The following is a 16433-nucleotide window of genomic DNA, read 5'->3' on the forward strand; positions in this document are numbered from 1 at the left end:
ATTTCATGAATGAATTAACAAATTAATTAATTAAATCAAATCAATATCAATAAAATAAAATTCATTAAATTAATAACAAATTAATGAACAAACAAACAACATCTAGACATGTAGCTAGCTTAAATTAATATTTTACCAGTGGTCTGGCTGTGTTCCTCCTTCACTTCCTTTTTCTTTTTTCCACTCTTGACCTCACTGCAGGTGAAGTCGGGAGAAGGTGCTCTTCATGATGACGAAAAAGCCTTTAAGAATGTGCGTGCCTGTCACATCTTGGTACAACCCTCTCCTCGCAGTTTTATTCTCCCTTCCCTCTTAGGCCACAAGGGGGCCCCATATAACTGTCTAATTGAGCCATAACAGCTGCCTGAATCTTACTCACAGCTTTCAGTATATTTAAAATAAAATAAAAATAACAAAAAAATTAGACCTTGCTTTGTAGTGCCTCCTGGTGGCTTGGGGCCCCTAAGTGGCCACTTATACCGCTTACAGGTAGAAACACCCCTGTTCATGATGCCCAAAAATGCTATCTAAGTAGGCAGCTAAAGCTGTCAGGCAGCCTAAAATGTGATCAGTAAAGTGTTAACGTTTAAGAACATAGTGAGCTGCTTACTAAACATGGCATTCTAAACACACATGAATGTTAAGTAGGGAGCTCACTAGGTTTTGTGCAGCAACATTTGTGTCAGTAATTTAAAATGTTTCCAGCTCAGAACTTAGTGAGCTGCCTGCCTAGACAGCATCAGGGGGACATTCTTAGAATTCTGTGTCTAGGGTTTGAGCAGAGCCTAAATGTATCTTTAAGAGTGATGGAGCCCGCTGTCAGTACTTCGAGGAGGAGCCCACATGCTCCGTTCTAGATGAGGGGCAGTTAGATGCACTTGGATTACCGGCTGCTGAACTGAAACAACGTCTCCGCTCGTAAAAAAAATTTGCTGTTGCCATAAAACAGTGACGTTTTGATTGCACTTTTTAACACGTCTTTTTAAACGAGTGGATATTCTCAACAGAAAGACATAAACACTGCATGCAATGAAAGAATCACACTTATTAGAGTCCCAGAACAATGGAATTCACGTTATCTCCAGTGTGAGAAAGTGAAGCGCTCGAAGGATTTCCATTCTCCTCCATATAACGGTAAGATGTGAACTTAGACATTATGATGGACTGAACACTGTGGCGCTCTACTGTATATTGATCTTTTTTTTTCTTGAAAGATTTGCGACTTTTATATATGTGTTTTAGCCTACTTTACACTGACGTTATATTTCCATTTGTCTAGTTGTAGTATGTGAATGAAGCTGAACCTAATTAATACTGAATCAGAACATCGTCACTTGGGCTTCTAAATTTGCACAATGTTTCATTACTCTGCCTATACAAATATTTACAGAAAATAAATCATACATTCGTAATTACCTATTGTCAATAGATAAGGCATGAATGGACGGAACTTCAAGCCCTTTTAAATAATCAGTTAATGTATTCTCCCGCGCGCGAAGAGCTCTTTTTATTGGTTTAGCAATTATAAAACAACAGTGCACATCTTAGGATGGCAGCATAAGTGTACTATTGACCTTCTTGAACTATCAGGCATTCAGACAGATAATGACAGGATGCTGATTGCTGTCACATTTAAACTGGACTGTTTTTTTTTTTTTCAGTTAAATCCCCTTTGATTATTATAATGGTGGTAAACACACAGTTTCATCATTTGCATATATTTGTATATACTTGGCTGATTATATCAATTCTGTACAGGAAAGCAATGCTTCTAGTAGGTATCTTTTTTATGGCATAAGGATTACATTTGATTACATTACTTCTCTGATAGGATTAAGAGATGTATCTGCGAGAGCTGAAAAATGATGGAAAATATCATTTCTGATGTTGCTCTTACAATTGGGTCATATTGAAAAGAGAGAGATCTTTAAAGAGAAAGTGTTTTTTTCTGTCTTGATATCATTGTGATGCATTGGTTCTTTTAAAATTTTTAAAACTGACACTGCAGTCCTACGACTCGCGTATGCTATATGAAAAATGTCAGAAAGCAGAAATATATCATAAAAAATCCAAAGGTGTACTTTTATTCGAAGAGATAAGGGCTTGTCTTTCCCAGAACTGATCTTGTCTTTTTTTAAGCACGCTGATTTGAGCTGGACTCAGAGCAGCAACCCACGGTTAGAAGACACAAAGGAGTTTAGAGACTGCCTGCTTCTGAAGAATGTTTTTCCATTCGGGATTCCTTCGTGATCAGCTCGACCAATTCAAACAGATCATAAGACATGAATCATCTCACATGTAACTAAAGAAACCATCACTGAGAGCAATTTACCATAAAGGCCATTTACTGTAATGAAGGTGCTAGTCCCAGTCCGTGGGATCACGGACATTCACTTGTTTAGCTCGGGTCCTAATTCAGCTAATAGTTCATCCATTATTTCTTATTGTATTTCAGACTTTCTAGGACATGTCTTTATGTTTGCAGGGCTTAAAACATTATGTGGAGGTAATGTTCCTGAACATCGATACTTGCCCCTGACCTAGAGAAGAGTAATGATCTACTTGATTGTGGCATCCACTATAGTAATTGTACAGTACATTGCTAGCCATAAGTAGATGTTTGAATTAGTTAAGAAATATTTGGGTTGATTTGAAACCTCATTTGTTGTATACAGTCAGAGTACACACGGCTTACTCAATATTGTTTACAAGTACCTCTTTTAATAAAGTAAGCTCTTAGTAAGAACATGGCTGGATAACAAATCCCAGTAATCGACTGAAATGACATTTTCTAGACATTTCAAAGACCATAGCATTCACTTTTGATTACTGATTGTGCATTATCTTTGCCATTCATTTTGATGGGCTTTTACTTTAGGATGTAGACTATATGAATAATCGTTATTTAATATATCAATAATATAAGTAGCCTGCTGATGGTTTAGCTCAAGATTAAATTTGAATACCGTTACAGATTTATTCTACATTGTGAGATCAGCAATATTGTATGCATTTAATTGAACTGCATATTAGTTCATCAGGTAGATTTTTACTTAACTTTTGCAAGTTTGCAATGCACAATGCACTCATATGGTGATATTCTTACATATGAGGTGTGAGGTATCAGTAGGTGGAGCTAAAGTACAATTATTTACTGATAAAAGTGATCTAGAATCCTCCACTACAGAGGGGCATTCAGAGGTCTGTTGTGTATATTTTGGGCCATTTTGGGCTTTTTAAATACACAATATAATTGTGTAAATGTTAAAAATGTAAATTAAAAAAATAAATAATGAAATTTAAGCCGTATGATTCGCTTTGAAGATTTGAGTACAGTATTCTGCTGAACGACCTGACTGGTTTGATAAATAAATTCATACAAATAAAAAATGTTTTGGTTTAGGTGTCAACATATAAGTATTCACAAAAAAATTGTTACATGGACTATCTGGCATGGTTTAGTTCATTCACTGTAATGGAAGGCAACGTTTTTGACTGAAATATTAATTTTCATGCTTGTTTAAACAGATTTGATTTTAGTATTTCTAAATGCATGTCACTCGCTTTTTTTGTTTTTATAATTTGTTTTATTTATATAAGCACTTGGGCGTAAATGAGGACTTTTCTGTTCACTTACACACTGAAAATGTCTGTATCTCTGAAATGGTTCCTCAAAGATTACTCACAGGATGAGAAATCAAGATTCAACTATTAGTCTCTTTATTGCTTATTGGATAAGCCAAAATGGTTTCTAAAATAAGCCACATGGAGGGCAAGACTCTGCCCTTCTTTGTCTGATCTGTGTCTTTTCTCATTTCCACGAGTGTTATTCACCCCATTTTGTTCACTTTTATGTGCTCTCAGTCTGGTTGTCTCTCATTCGTTCTCATCCCAGCTAACAAATGTCATGTGCTAAATTTCTCTTATAGCATTCTTGTTTCATTTTCTTTATGGTGGGCTCCTCTGCACTGCCTGTTCTCATTTTCAGCCTATTTGGTTCTCTCTATTTTTTTGAGTGGCTCTTTACACCGACAGGAAGGCAAGCAGGCAATGCATGGTTGGTTTGGAGCTGAGATCTCTCTCTCTCTCTCTCTCTCATCTCTCTCTCTCTCTCTCTCTCTCTCTCTCTCTCTCTCTTTACTTCTCCCTCTGTGTGCTGTATGTAAAGGGAGTGCATGACATAGGCCTGCCTGCTCAATTCACTGCTGCTTTTGCGTCAGTAGTGTTGCGTGATTGCTTTGCTTAAGTCATTGAATGGACAGAAAATCTTAATTGCTTTCCCAAGATGAAGGTGAGGTTTTTTGTCACAGCTTTGCAAAGACCATCATTGCAGGTTTCATTGCTATGTTTTGCAGTTCTTAACCATTCCATTGCTGAGGCTGGTACAGAATTATGATTAACTTGATTTTTTACACATATGAGAGCAATTTAGATGCATTTGCTTTACTCATCATCATTATTTTTGGACCCCAGTAAACTTGAATATTATGTGTTTGCAATGTTATGTTGATTATTATTATTTAGTATGCAACAATAAGATATTTGTGTAATGTACATGGCATTGCTATGCGGTCCAGTTAAACCAAAGTGTCAAGCTTTATTTTGGCGGACAACTGAATGAAGTTTCTGTGTGTAGAATTCACAACAGCTCTATAACGTGCTCCACATTTTAACATCTCCTTCCTGCACCATGGGGTGTATTATTTGTTTTTGTATATTAATTTGTAGTGGCCAAATATATTTTAAATTAAACAAAAGTGAGATTAAAGTGAATTTGGAGCGCTTTAAACAGTAGTGCCCACACTTCTATGGAATGAGATTATTTTATAATAATAATATCTACAATGCACAATTTAGATGTAAGCAGTGTTGTCATGATACCAAATGCCAGATTTCAGTAGCTGGCAGTGAAATTTGATGACTTTCGATACAAATTTCGATACTACCACAAATAAAAATACCAACACTAATTTGTGAATTATGGACAGTTAGTACTGTTTGTAGTTCTCAATGAATTATTCAAGTCCAGTAAGCAGTCTGTAATTAAATAAGAACAAAAACTAAAAAAACCAAAAGCAATGAATAGAAACTGTGATTTTAACTGACTTAAAAGTTTTAACAGTAGTATCAAGTGTTCAGATAAATGTTCAGAATGAAATGAAATGTGACATACAACTACTACTGGTCTTCACTGTATGATAATAATACATTCATATTTTTAAAGCAACTATACAAGTTTTTCAGCCAAGAGCAGTGAGCAGTTGTATCCTTTCCTCATTTCCTCTATCGTTTAGTGTTATAATGACATACTAGACAGCACAAGACCTATTATGTTAATTTTATATTTCAAGTCCGACATTTTGATATAAATCATCTTTTTTTGTCCCACTGTTTATATTCACTTGGCATAACTGATTGTCTTTACATTAATGCCCTGCCAAGCATAGGCAAAGGGTTAACAAACAGCAGGATAAGGTTAACACACACACACACACACACACACACACACACACACACACACACACACACACACACACACACACACACACATATATATATATATATAAACTTTTATATATATATAAAAGTTTTTGAAGTTTAGAAAACATCTAGTGTATGAGTGTACTAGTCTTTTTGGAATTTGTCAGATGAATTTATTTTCACCAAAGTCATATCAGCGCTGGCTCGTTTCATGGTTGATTTGGATGCTTACTGATGTAACTGTCATTTTTTTTAAAACATTATTTTAAATGTTATGAATTTGGATACGCTCTGTAATTTCTTTTAGTTTGTTTGCTACCATAATCTAATAACCAGGTTTTAGTCACAAGACACCAGATTTTAGTCATCTAATAACCAGGTTTTAGTTTCAAGACACCACTTAATATAATATTTGTTAAAAATTTCAATTATTTCAGAACTGAGGTCATCAGTATGCAGAAACCTTTGGGTGGGTGAGCCTGGTCAAGAGAAGTTATCTATTGCATGAGATCTGAAAATGTTATTAATTCATTCTTTTATTGATTTTTTTATTTTACATTATAAATATTTACCTAATTGTTTCCAGGTGCGTATTTATGACATTTAGCTACTAACGGTTGTCTATATTAAGAATATTAAAACATCAATCAACAATATTCTTGTCTGAGGAATGTTTTTATTTTATTTTAAATGTATTTTACATTTAATGTATAATACACTCACCTAAAGGATTATTAGGAACACCTGTTCAATTTCTCATTAATGCAATTATCTAATCAACCAATCACATGGCAGTTGCTTCAGTGCATTTAGGGGTGTGGTCCTGGTCAAGACAATCTCCTGAACTCCAAACTGAATGTCAGAATGGGAAAGAAAGGTGATTTAAGCAATTTTGAGCGTGGCATGGTTGTTGGTGCCAGACGGGCCGGTCTGAGTATTTCACAATCTGCTCAGTTACTGGGATTTTCACGCACAATCATTTCTAGGGTTTACAAAGAATGGTGTGAAAAGGGAAAAACATCCAGTATGCGGCAGTCCTGTGGGCTAAAAATGCCTTGTTGATGCTAGAGGTCAGAGGAGAATGGGCCGACTGATTCAAGCTGATAGAAGAGCAACTTTGCCCGAAATAACCACTGCTACAACCGAGGTATGCAGCAAAGCATTTGTGAAGCCACAACACGCACAACCTTGAGGCGGATGGGCTACAACAGCAGAAGACCCCACTGGGTACCACTCATCTCCACTACAAATAGGAAAAAGAGGCTACAATTTGCAAGAGCTCACCAAAATTGGACAGTTGAAGACTGGAAAATGTTGCCTGGTCTGATGAGTCTCGATTTCTGTTGAGACATTCAGATGGTAGAGTCAGAATTTGGCGTAAACAGAATGAGAACATGGATCCATCATGCCTTGTTACCACTGTGCAGGCTGGTGGTGGTGGTGTAATGGTGTGGGGGATGTTTTCTTGGCACACTTTAGGCCCCTTAGTGCCAAATGGGCATCGTTTAAATGCCACGGCCTACCTGAGCATTGTTTCTGACCATGTCCATCCCTTTATGGCCACCATGTACCCATCCTCTGATGGCTATTTCCAGCAGGATAATGCACCATGTCACAAAGCTCGAATCATTTCAAATTGGTTTCTTGAACATGACAATGAGTTCACTGTACTAAAATGGCCCCCACAGTCACCAGATCTCAACCAAATAGAGCATCTTTGGGATGTGGTGGAACGGGAGCTTCGTGCCCTGGATGTGCATCCCACAAATCTCCATCAATTGCAAGATGCTATCCTATCAATATGGGCCAAAATTTCTAAAGAATGCTTTCAGCACCTTGTTGAATCAATGCCACGTAGAATTAAGGCAGTTCTGAAGGCGAAAGGGGGTCAAACACAGTATTAGTATGGTGTTCCTAATAATCCTTTAGGTGAGTGTATATATTTGACATATTTTAAAATATGGAATTTTTGGAGTCCTTGTGGCTGAAAACAGATATTAATAATTATTTGGGGATTCTGGGTAATTTACCCCTAGAATTATATATATATTTTTAAATAAAATAAAAAAAATAAATAAATAGAATGACATTTTCACCATAAAATGGACCAATTTTTGTCTTTTTTTTCCTAGCACAATTTGCTCTTTGGATGCATAAAAATGACTGTATAGATGTGTATTAGGCCTACTGTCTTTGTTATTCAGTTTATATTCTTGGTCCTAGTTTTTCACAATTTGCTAGTGTGTCTTTGGGCGCATGAAAATACCACAAAGGTTTACAATAAAAAATACTTTTTTCTCTCTGATAATGTCACTGCATCACAACTCTACTCTTATTAAAGTGGGCGAGAGACACTTCTGTGAAAGTAGGAGAGAAGAAAGCAAAAAAGAATCAGGTTCAGAGGTAGAGAATATTCTGTGTTATCTACATCTGTGACTGTTTCCCTAAGTTAAGACAGATAAAAATCATAGCAATAAATTCACGCATGATAGCCTATTTGGAAATAACATGGGGCATATTGGAAAAAAGAGGCTGGAGTTAAAAAAATCTTGGAGATTTGAGAGCAAATTTTTTCATCCAAAATATTTGATTTCAGAGTAGATTATTTATGCCATCATTAGCTGCTTTTGATGGAACAAATGGAAAAATAACTAATCAAATTCATAATCAAGTCAAACATAGCCTATTATATTTAATTAACGTTATTTTATGTTAAAAAAAATAAAGTGGATGGAGTTGTAGGCATTATAAAGGAATTTTAACACTCAAAGTTATTTAATTCAGCCTCTTATGTCAGCTCGAACAGGTTTTTATGAAAATGTTAGAAGTTATTTAAATATATTATAATTCATAGCAATTTCACATATATAACATTTGTTACAAATATTTTATTAGATGGGAAAATAAAGTTGTTGTAGTCGCTGCACGATATGGGATGCCCGTCAACTGAACACAGCCACTCAAGTGATGAATTCACTTTAGTCTTTCACTTTAGATGAATTAGTCACTGGTCTAGAGTAACTTGCAGTTTTATGCTTCATCCGCTATAGGGCCAAAAGTTACAGTGAAGATTTAAGGTTTAGACTTGTGGTTGGGAAACGGATCCTAGACCAGCAGTTACAAGCAGCATCATCGCTGAGTGGCAATCATAACTGTATTATTGTATTAATATACACATGCCAGTGCCGTGGCCAGTGAGATTCTAAGCCCTCCCCAGCCTTACACAAGCTCCACCTATGCTGCCAAGCAGGGCCATAGCAAATAATTTTGGGCCCCCTGACTATATATTGCTCTGGGCCCCTTAACTATAAAAATAATACAGTTTTGAATTTGTCGTGGGTCCCCCTGGACCTTTGGGCCCAAAGAATCATTACCATCTTTCAATCCACTATCTACGTCCCTGCTGCCAAGACAAGGCATTTTGTCAGAATTTTGAAGTGTAATAAAAAGTCAACCTTTAAGATTTTTGTTATTTTGTCATTTCTCTTTCTATCCTCTTTCCCAACGGTAGTCTTGCGATTGACGTTATAAGCACACCTGGCTCAAAATATAATGTGCTCAACGCATGTAAGCAAAGCAAACGGAACCAAACTCGGAGCACATCTGTTAGTGAGCACGAGATGGGGTTGTGAGGCACAGCACCACTCTAAAAACACTGTATTAATGCAATAACACACTAGAAATAGGATAGAAATGTGAGCATAAACTTTGAAGCAAGCAGACTATTTATTTATTTTATTCAATCTCAGTCCTTTGCGGTTTAATAACTGCTCAAGGTCATATCATGATTTTGATCTTATTTCGATTAGCCATGCAGCTCTATTTTCACGGAAGTCAAACAGAGTCGAAACAACATGAGGGTATGATGACAGAATACTCATTTTTGGGTGAACTATTCCTTTAGAAATACTACACTTTTAGAAAGAAATATTATATATAGAACCCCAAAGAACCTGTATTCTTGGAGTGTATGGTGTTTGACTGCACTAATATGTTTCCATTATATTTCACATCTGGACATGAAATTGCACTGGCTGCATACTCTGTGCAGACACTGTAAGTCTGCTATGTGTTGTATAAGGCACTCAATAAAGCTTTTATGTAAGGCTGAATTGCTCTGACAATCATGACAGGCAGAGGAATTCATATAATGTTTTAGCAAATGGATAACCATTTAGTCCTTCATCATTTTATTGTTTGTAATTACCCTTATTGTTCATCTGTGAAGGGAGGATACTTTGTAACCAACATAAAGAAAATACCTTTTAGTTAAAAAGAAACTTAAAGGTGACATCATAATCACAGGGAGCAAAACATCTAGTTTTGTATTAATTTCAATGTAGTTTGTTTTTGTCATTTGTTGTTTCTCTACTGAAATCATCATATAGGAAGATAAGCTGATGTCTCCAGTAGTGTACATTGTGGCTCTAGAGGGTTTCTTTAATGACTGCTTGATTGGAGAGGCTACATGAAGAAAAAATCAAAAGCTTCTCCTTCTTTTACCTTCTCAACTTTTACAGTGTCCTTTTTGAGCTTTCATGAAATCTGTTTAGTAGAGAGCGGGTTTGCCTTTGCACAGCTTAAAAGTTTAAAGTGTGCCCTGTTTTAACTAGGCAAAATTAAATAAATAAATACAAATTAAAATTCAATAAATAGAAACAAACTCATATACACAGACCAGCTTTTAAGCTATTATTAAGCTTTATGTCAACTAGAACATCATCACATTGTGTTCTGCATGGTAATAAGGAAAAACAAATAGCATTTTAAAATACTGCAATATCCAATCTTTCCAAATACAACTTGTTTCCATTTTGCAGAGATTAACGGGGCTTCAGAGACATCAGGTAATAGCTGTGTCTGAGAACATGCTGTAAACTCTGATCTGTCCCAAGGCATTTTTCATTTGTCTCTCTCTAGGATATTTACAAAACTGTTTTTACTCACCATTTATCAGTGTGACAGTTGTATTCACAATGCATAACTGCTCATAAGAAAAACGAATCGGTTACCTAACGTAACCTCGGTTCTCTCTAGATGAGGGAACGAGTATTGCGTAAGCTAGCTTACGCTACGGGAAAGATTCATCTTTTCTGAGATATTGATGCCAAAAAATTATCCTTAATTTTGTATCCATTGTCAACGCAGTGCAGCAGCTGCATACCTAGAGCGGGCTAGCTAGCGAGCTCATTGGTTGCTCTGCGGCAACTGCTGCAGCCTATAGACTAACTTGAGTGAACTCGCGTCCAATGACAGCACGCGCCGTCACTGTATCAAAGCCCGCCAGAATGGGCGTGGCTAGAGTGCATATAAGGGTAAGTTCGTGAGGCTGGAACCCTGGTTTTCATTGAATGAAGCTGAAAATCGCCGTGGCGCTGAAAGCACGGCCGGCTACGCAATACTTGTTCCCTCATCTAGACAGAACCGAGGTTACGTTAGGTAACCGATTCGTTCTCTTACGAGAGGTTCTCTCGTATTGCGTAAGCTAGCTTATGCTACGGGAACCCATTGTCAACGCCGTGCGTGCCAAGCATCCACTGCATGAGCCCCGGGGGTGGGGGGACCCGGGGGAGCCCTTGTGAGTGAGGGAATAATATTTGGCCGGCAAGAGTGCGGGCCAGTGTGTGTGTAATACATAAGCACATAGTGGGAAGGGACAGACAGTGCGGTGGTGCCGGTCTGTGTGGAATGTGTCCCGTCAGTGCAGCTCACCAGGGGAGCTGTAGCGTATTAAACCGCTAGTAGTTTTGCCTGCAGGGCGGGCACTTCCAGATTGTAAAATCTGACAAAGGTGGAGGGGGAAGCCCAGCCCGCTGCCACACATATGTCGTGAATGGAAATCCCGCTGGACCATGCTCACGAGGAGGCCATGCCTCAAGTGGAGTGAGCCCTAATGCCTAACGGGCATGGTAGGTCTTTTGACGCCGCACGCCGCAGCAATAGCGCCCACTATCCATCTAGACAGTGTCTGTTTCGAGGCGGCGAAACCTTTGGTGCGCCTCCGAACTAAACGAAAAGCTGCTCAGAGCGCCTGAAAGAGGCGGAGCGCGCAGTATACAATCTCAGTGCTCTGACTGGGCAAAGGAGATTGGCGTCGCGTCAGCTATCGGATGCTGGCAGCCCGATAGGGAAATAATTTGTGCTCTGAAAGGAGTACCGATCACCTTGGGGACATAGCCGTGTCTAGGCTTTAAAATGACCTTGGAGTCATTTGGTCCAAACTCAAGACACGCAGCTGACAGACAGCGCGTGAAGGTCTCCCACACGCTTAACTGATGACAGGGCAGTTAGAAAACGGTTTTGAGTGAAAGGTATTTCAAATCCACGGATTGAAGTGGTTCGAAAGGGGGCTTTCATAGCTTCGAGAACTACGGAAAGATCCCATATAGGAACCGATGGGGGCGCGGGGTTCATCCTTCTAGCTCCCTGAGGAAGCCGGATGACCAGCTCATTTTTTCCCAGTGACTGGCGCGCAGGGGTTCAGCTGAACGCCGACGGCTGCCACGCATACACTTTGAGCGTGGATGGGGATCTGCCCTTATCCAGCAGCTCTTGTAAAAACACGAGCAGCTGACTGACACCCCACATGTCCATGGGTCCAGGTCTCTGTCGGTGCACCATTTTGAAAACACAGACCATTTGGACGATAGAGTCTTCTCGTGGAAGGGGCTCTAGCGCGTATGATAGTGTTTATTACTCCTTCTGGCAAAGCGACGGGTAGTCGTTGATCACCCACGCATGCAGCCCCAGCTCTGGGTGGGGATGCCAGATCGCGCCTCGAGCTTGAGAGAGGAGATCTGTTCTCACTGGAATGGGCCACGGGGCTATCAGTGACAGCTGCGTAAGCTCCGGAACCATGTCTGATTCTCCCAACACGGGCTATGAGGAGCACCGAGTGACGCTGCTTCCTGATCCTCTGCATTACCTGTGGCAATAGCGAGACGGGAGGGAAGGCGTGAGCGGGCGGTTGGGCCAGTCCTGGGCCAGCTGCCCTCGCTGAGAAAAATACTGGGCAGTGAGAGTTCTCTTCTGACGTAAAGAGGTCTATCTCTGCTCTGCCGAATATGCTCCATAACTTCTGGACTGTTTGAGCGTGCAGGGACCATTCCCCTGGGGAAATATTGTCACTCCCCGCTGATACCATTCGGCCACTGCCCAGGGCTGCAGAGCTGAGATACAGGTCTGAGTCACTCTGATCGGCTGGCGGCCCGTGGCCCAAGCCCGGCGAGACGCGCGGGTGTTTAGCCAATGCTGAAGCGAGCGCATGCACAGTAAACCCAGCTGAAGTACTGCTGCGGCTGAGGCCATGTAACCTAGCATTCTCTGGAAATTTTTTCAGAGGCGTGAGGCTGTTCATCTGAAAGGACGCGGCTAGTCGCTGAACACGGCGCTCGCGCTGTGTAGATAAGCGAGCCATCATCGCCATGGAGTCTAGTTCTATTCCAAGGAAGGAAATTGCCTGACTGGGCTGTAGTAAGCTCTTGGTCCAATTGACTGCAAGACCCAAACTCTTCAGATGACTGAGGAGAACTGTCCTGTGAGACAGAAGCTCCGTATGTGACTGTGCCAAAATCAGCCAATCGTCCAAATACTTCAGAATTCGCAAGCCCTGACTCCGCAGGGGTGTGAGCGCCGCATCCATGCACTTCGTGAAAGTACGGGATGCTAAAGACAGGCCGAACGGAAGGACGGTGTATTGATAAACCTGGCCGCCGGCTGAATCTCAAGAATGGCCTGTGACGGGATTTATCTGAATCTGAAAGTAGGCATCTTTCAGATCGAGAGAAATAAACCAGTCCCCTGGCGCACATGCGCGAGGAGTTTCCTGATTGTAAGCATTTTGAACAGTCTTTTGTGAGCACCTTGTTCAAAACCCTGAGATCTAATATTGGTCTGAGGCCGCCGTCTTTCTTGGGGACAAGAAAATAACGGCTGTAAAACCCCGACTCGCTCAGAGAAGGTGGTACTCTCTCTATGGCCCTTTTGCACAGAAGGTTTGTTATTTCTGAACGAAGCATGCAGGCTGCTTCCGTGTTCACAGTAATTTCGAGCCAGCTCTGAAGCGGGAGGGTGGCGATCGAACTGTAGCAAATAGCCCTGTTTTATTGTGCTTAACACCCATTTGGATATCCCTGGGATAGCTTTCACGCTTTGAAGCGTAACGCTAGAGGGTGAATGGCCAAGTCGCCTGATTGCCGCACACAGCCAGCTGAACAGAATGTGTGAGCCGCTTACTGTGCTTATGCATGACTGCTCGCAGACAGCAGGGACAGGCTGTTCTGTGAGTGACTTCCGATTGAGGTGAATGGGGAAAGAGTCACATCTGTGAAGTGATGCTAAGCATAGTCACGGGCATGGGACTTACATACAGAGAGGTGTTTGCTGGCCGTGTGACAGAGCGGGCAGAGAAGGGCACGCGCACGGATTCGTGGGCTGCTTATTGACTCTAACACTCGAGCTGGCTGTGCCCGCTTTATGTGAGTGGGCTCTGATAGGGACACGAGAAGTGTAATGCTTGTGTGTAGGGGTTAACACTGGATTGTGGGCACATTTTCTACACATAAGGCATGTTTGCTTTTTACAAGATTTCTTTGGGTCGCCGTGAAAACGGCATTTGAGTGCAGGCAAGTGGGCAGTATCACCGGCTTGTTGGCTGCTGAATCCACCACTGCAGTAGCCTGAGAGAAGGGGACTGACAGGGGGCGAAGCTTTGACGGTGGTCCGGCCGCGGCGGGACTGATCCGTCGTTTCCTCAACAAAGCTAGGAGGACTTCGGTTGCTCAGGTTTCAGCGCAATCTTAGGCCGAGGCCCGTGGGGGGGGCGGCGGTCTGCGGCGGCTGTCTGAGCGCGTTCTAGGGCGGCCGCCCTGTCGACGCTGAGAAGTCTGGCTTTGCTGAGCTGGGCGCTGTGAAGAGGCTCGTGCAGGAGGCTGGTCACGTGGGCGGCCTGCAGAGGAGCTAGCGCGACGAGGCAGGAAGAGATTCATGGCTTGGGTGGCTTTCTGGACTTCCGAGAAACGGTCAACAATACCACTCACCGCGGCACCGAAGAGACCGGACGGAGAGAGCGGCGCGTTGAGGAACGTGGAACGTTCAGCGTCTCCCATGTCGGCTAGCGTTAGCCATAGGTGTCTCTCGGTCACAGTCAGCGCAGCCATGCACTTCCCTAGGGCTTGAGCTGCAGCTTTGGTGGCGTGAAGGGAGAGATCCGTCGCGCTCCTTAGATCTGAGACAGCCTCTGGGTGCCTGCCTTTCTCATCCCACTCTCGAAGGAGGTCCGCTTGGAGGATCTGTAAAACGGCCATGGAATGCAGAGCAGATGCGGCTTGGCCGGCGGCGGCATAGGCCTGCCAACACAGGCGGAAGTAGTTCTGCAGGCCTTAGACGGGAGCACTGGCTTAGACCGCCATCTCGTGGAGGGCGGGCAAAGGTGTGCTGCTACCGAATCCTCGACCGGGGGGAAGGAAGAGTAGCCCCTCTTGGTGGCGCCGTCCACCGAAGCGAGAGAGGTGGAGACATGGGATCGGTTCCTGGCCGAGAGAGGCGCGTTCCACGATTTAGAGAGCTCGGCGTGGAGTTCCGGCAGGAAGGGGCGGCCCGGCGCGGGTGCCACGCGGCGACGGCTCTGAAGAAAGCAGCCGTCGAATCTGTTGGGAGCCTGCTCAGAGGGCGGTGACCACTCGAGCCCGAGGCGGTCGACGGCCTGTGTGAGGAGGCGTTAATTCTTCCTCGACTCGGCGCGGGTCCTGCTGGATTCCTGGGCCGAGGAGGAGGCTTAGGAGCCTGACCACTCCTCGCTGTCCGAAGCCATGATGGAACAGCAGCCCTTATCCTCCACCTCATCATCCGAGATGGCAACAGTGCGGCCGCCGGGCGGCAACTGCGCGTCCCGGGGCGGGGAGGGTGAAAGCGAGGCTCGAGGGAGAGGCTCCGGCGAGGTAGTCGCTTCAAACACCGGTTCCGGCAGCCTTTGGGAGCGGCGCTTCTTTCTGCGCGGCGATACGCGCGGCGCGGCGGCTTTGGTTTTGAGTGCTTCCAGTCGAGCCCGCAGGGTCGACATCGGAAGCTCCTCGCAGAGGTCGCATCCGCCGTCAGCGAGGGAGAGCTCTGCATGTTCCAATCCCAGGCAGGATGCGCAGATGAGGTGGCGGTCTCCGGCGTTGAGAGGGGCGCAGCATGAGGCGCAGGTGGTGCGAGGCATCTTTAAAAAGATGCTCGTTGCTCTTTTTTGTGAAGTTCGCTGAGGAACTAGCTTGCTCTAAAAAGGATACGTCGCCGGATGGCGTAGCTCGCAGGATGGCTGAAGGTGGCGAAGACGGCCGGCTTCTTCGGCGCTGTCCAAGCTTGCTAGATGCCCCTCGAACGGCGACGCGGCTTCTGCAGTTCAGAGATGCGAAGAGCTTCGCTGAATAGATGAAAATCAGGGTTCCAGCCTACGAACTTATGCTTGTATGCACTCTAGCCACGCCCATTCTGGCGGGCTTTGATACAGTGACGGCGCGGGCGCCTGTCATTGGACGCGAGTTCACTCAAGTTCGTCTATAGGCTGCAGCAGTTGCCGCAGAGCAACCAATGAGCTCGCTATCTAGCCCGCTCTAGGTATGCAGCTGCTGCACTGCGTTGACAATGGATACAAAATTAAGGATAATTTTTTGGCTTCAATATCTCAGAAAAGATTAATCTTTCCCGTAGCGTATGCTAGCTTACGCAATACGAGAGAACCTCTCGTAAGAAAACCTATGTTTCAAAAAGATATCCACTTTTCCCCATGGTTTTCCCTAGTATATGACATACATTGCATGTGGGTTGTTATTAGTAGCTTTCTGTGGAGTAATTTCTTTTTAATCTGTCAGAGAGATTGCCAAGAATTTGCAGAGATATATATACAGTAGATCCATTTCTTTCTTGATATTCCACTTACAGCAGCAGCGATGTGTCTGATCCCCTAAGTA

At 42.8% G+C, this 16433-nt stretch overlaps 1 protein-coding gene across 2 annotated transcripts in view; it reads left to right on the plus strand.

Annotated features, from left to right (window-relative positions):
- Positions 1–928: 928 nt before the first annotated feature.
- LOC127650660 (calcitonin gene-related peptide type 1 receptor-like) overlaps positions 929–16433 on the plus strand; it is a 79269-nt gene continuing 63764 nt past the window's right edge. Inside the window, exon 1 of one of the 2 annotated variants that reach the window (XM_052136232.1) lies at positions 929–1134. Coding sequence is in view for 1 of the 2 variants with exons in the window: in XM_052136231.1 (XP_051992191.1) it covers positions 4286–4291 (6 nt within the window). In the remaining variant the exon portion in view is untranslated. Of the gene's footprint in view, positions 1135–4231; positions 4292–16433 lie in introns of those variants that run through there. The other variant, XM_052136231.1, reaches the window with a different exon arrangement.

This window comes from Xyrauchen texanus, chromosome 10 (assembly GCF_025860055.1).
Source record: "Xyrauchen texanus isolate HMW12.3.18 chromosome 10, RBS_HiC_50CHRs, whole genome shotgun sequence".
Lineage (NCBI taxonomy): Eukaryota > Metazoa > Chordata > Actinopteri > Cypriniformes > Catostomidae > Xyrauchen > Xyrauchen texanus.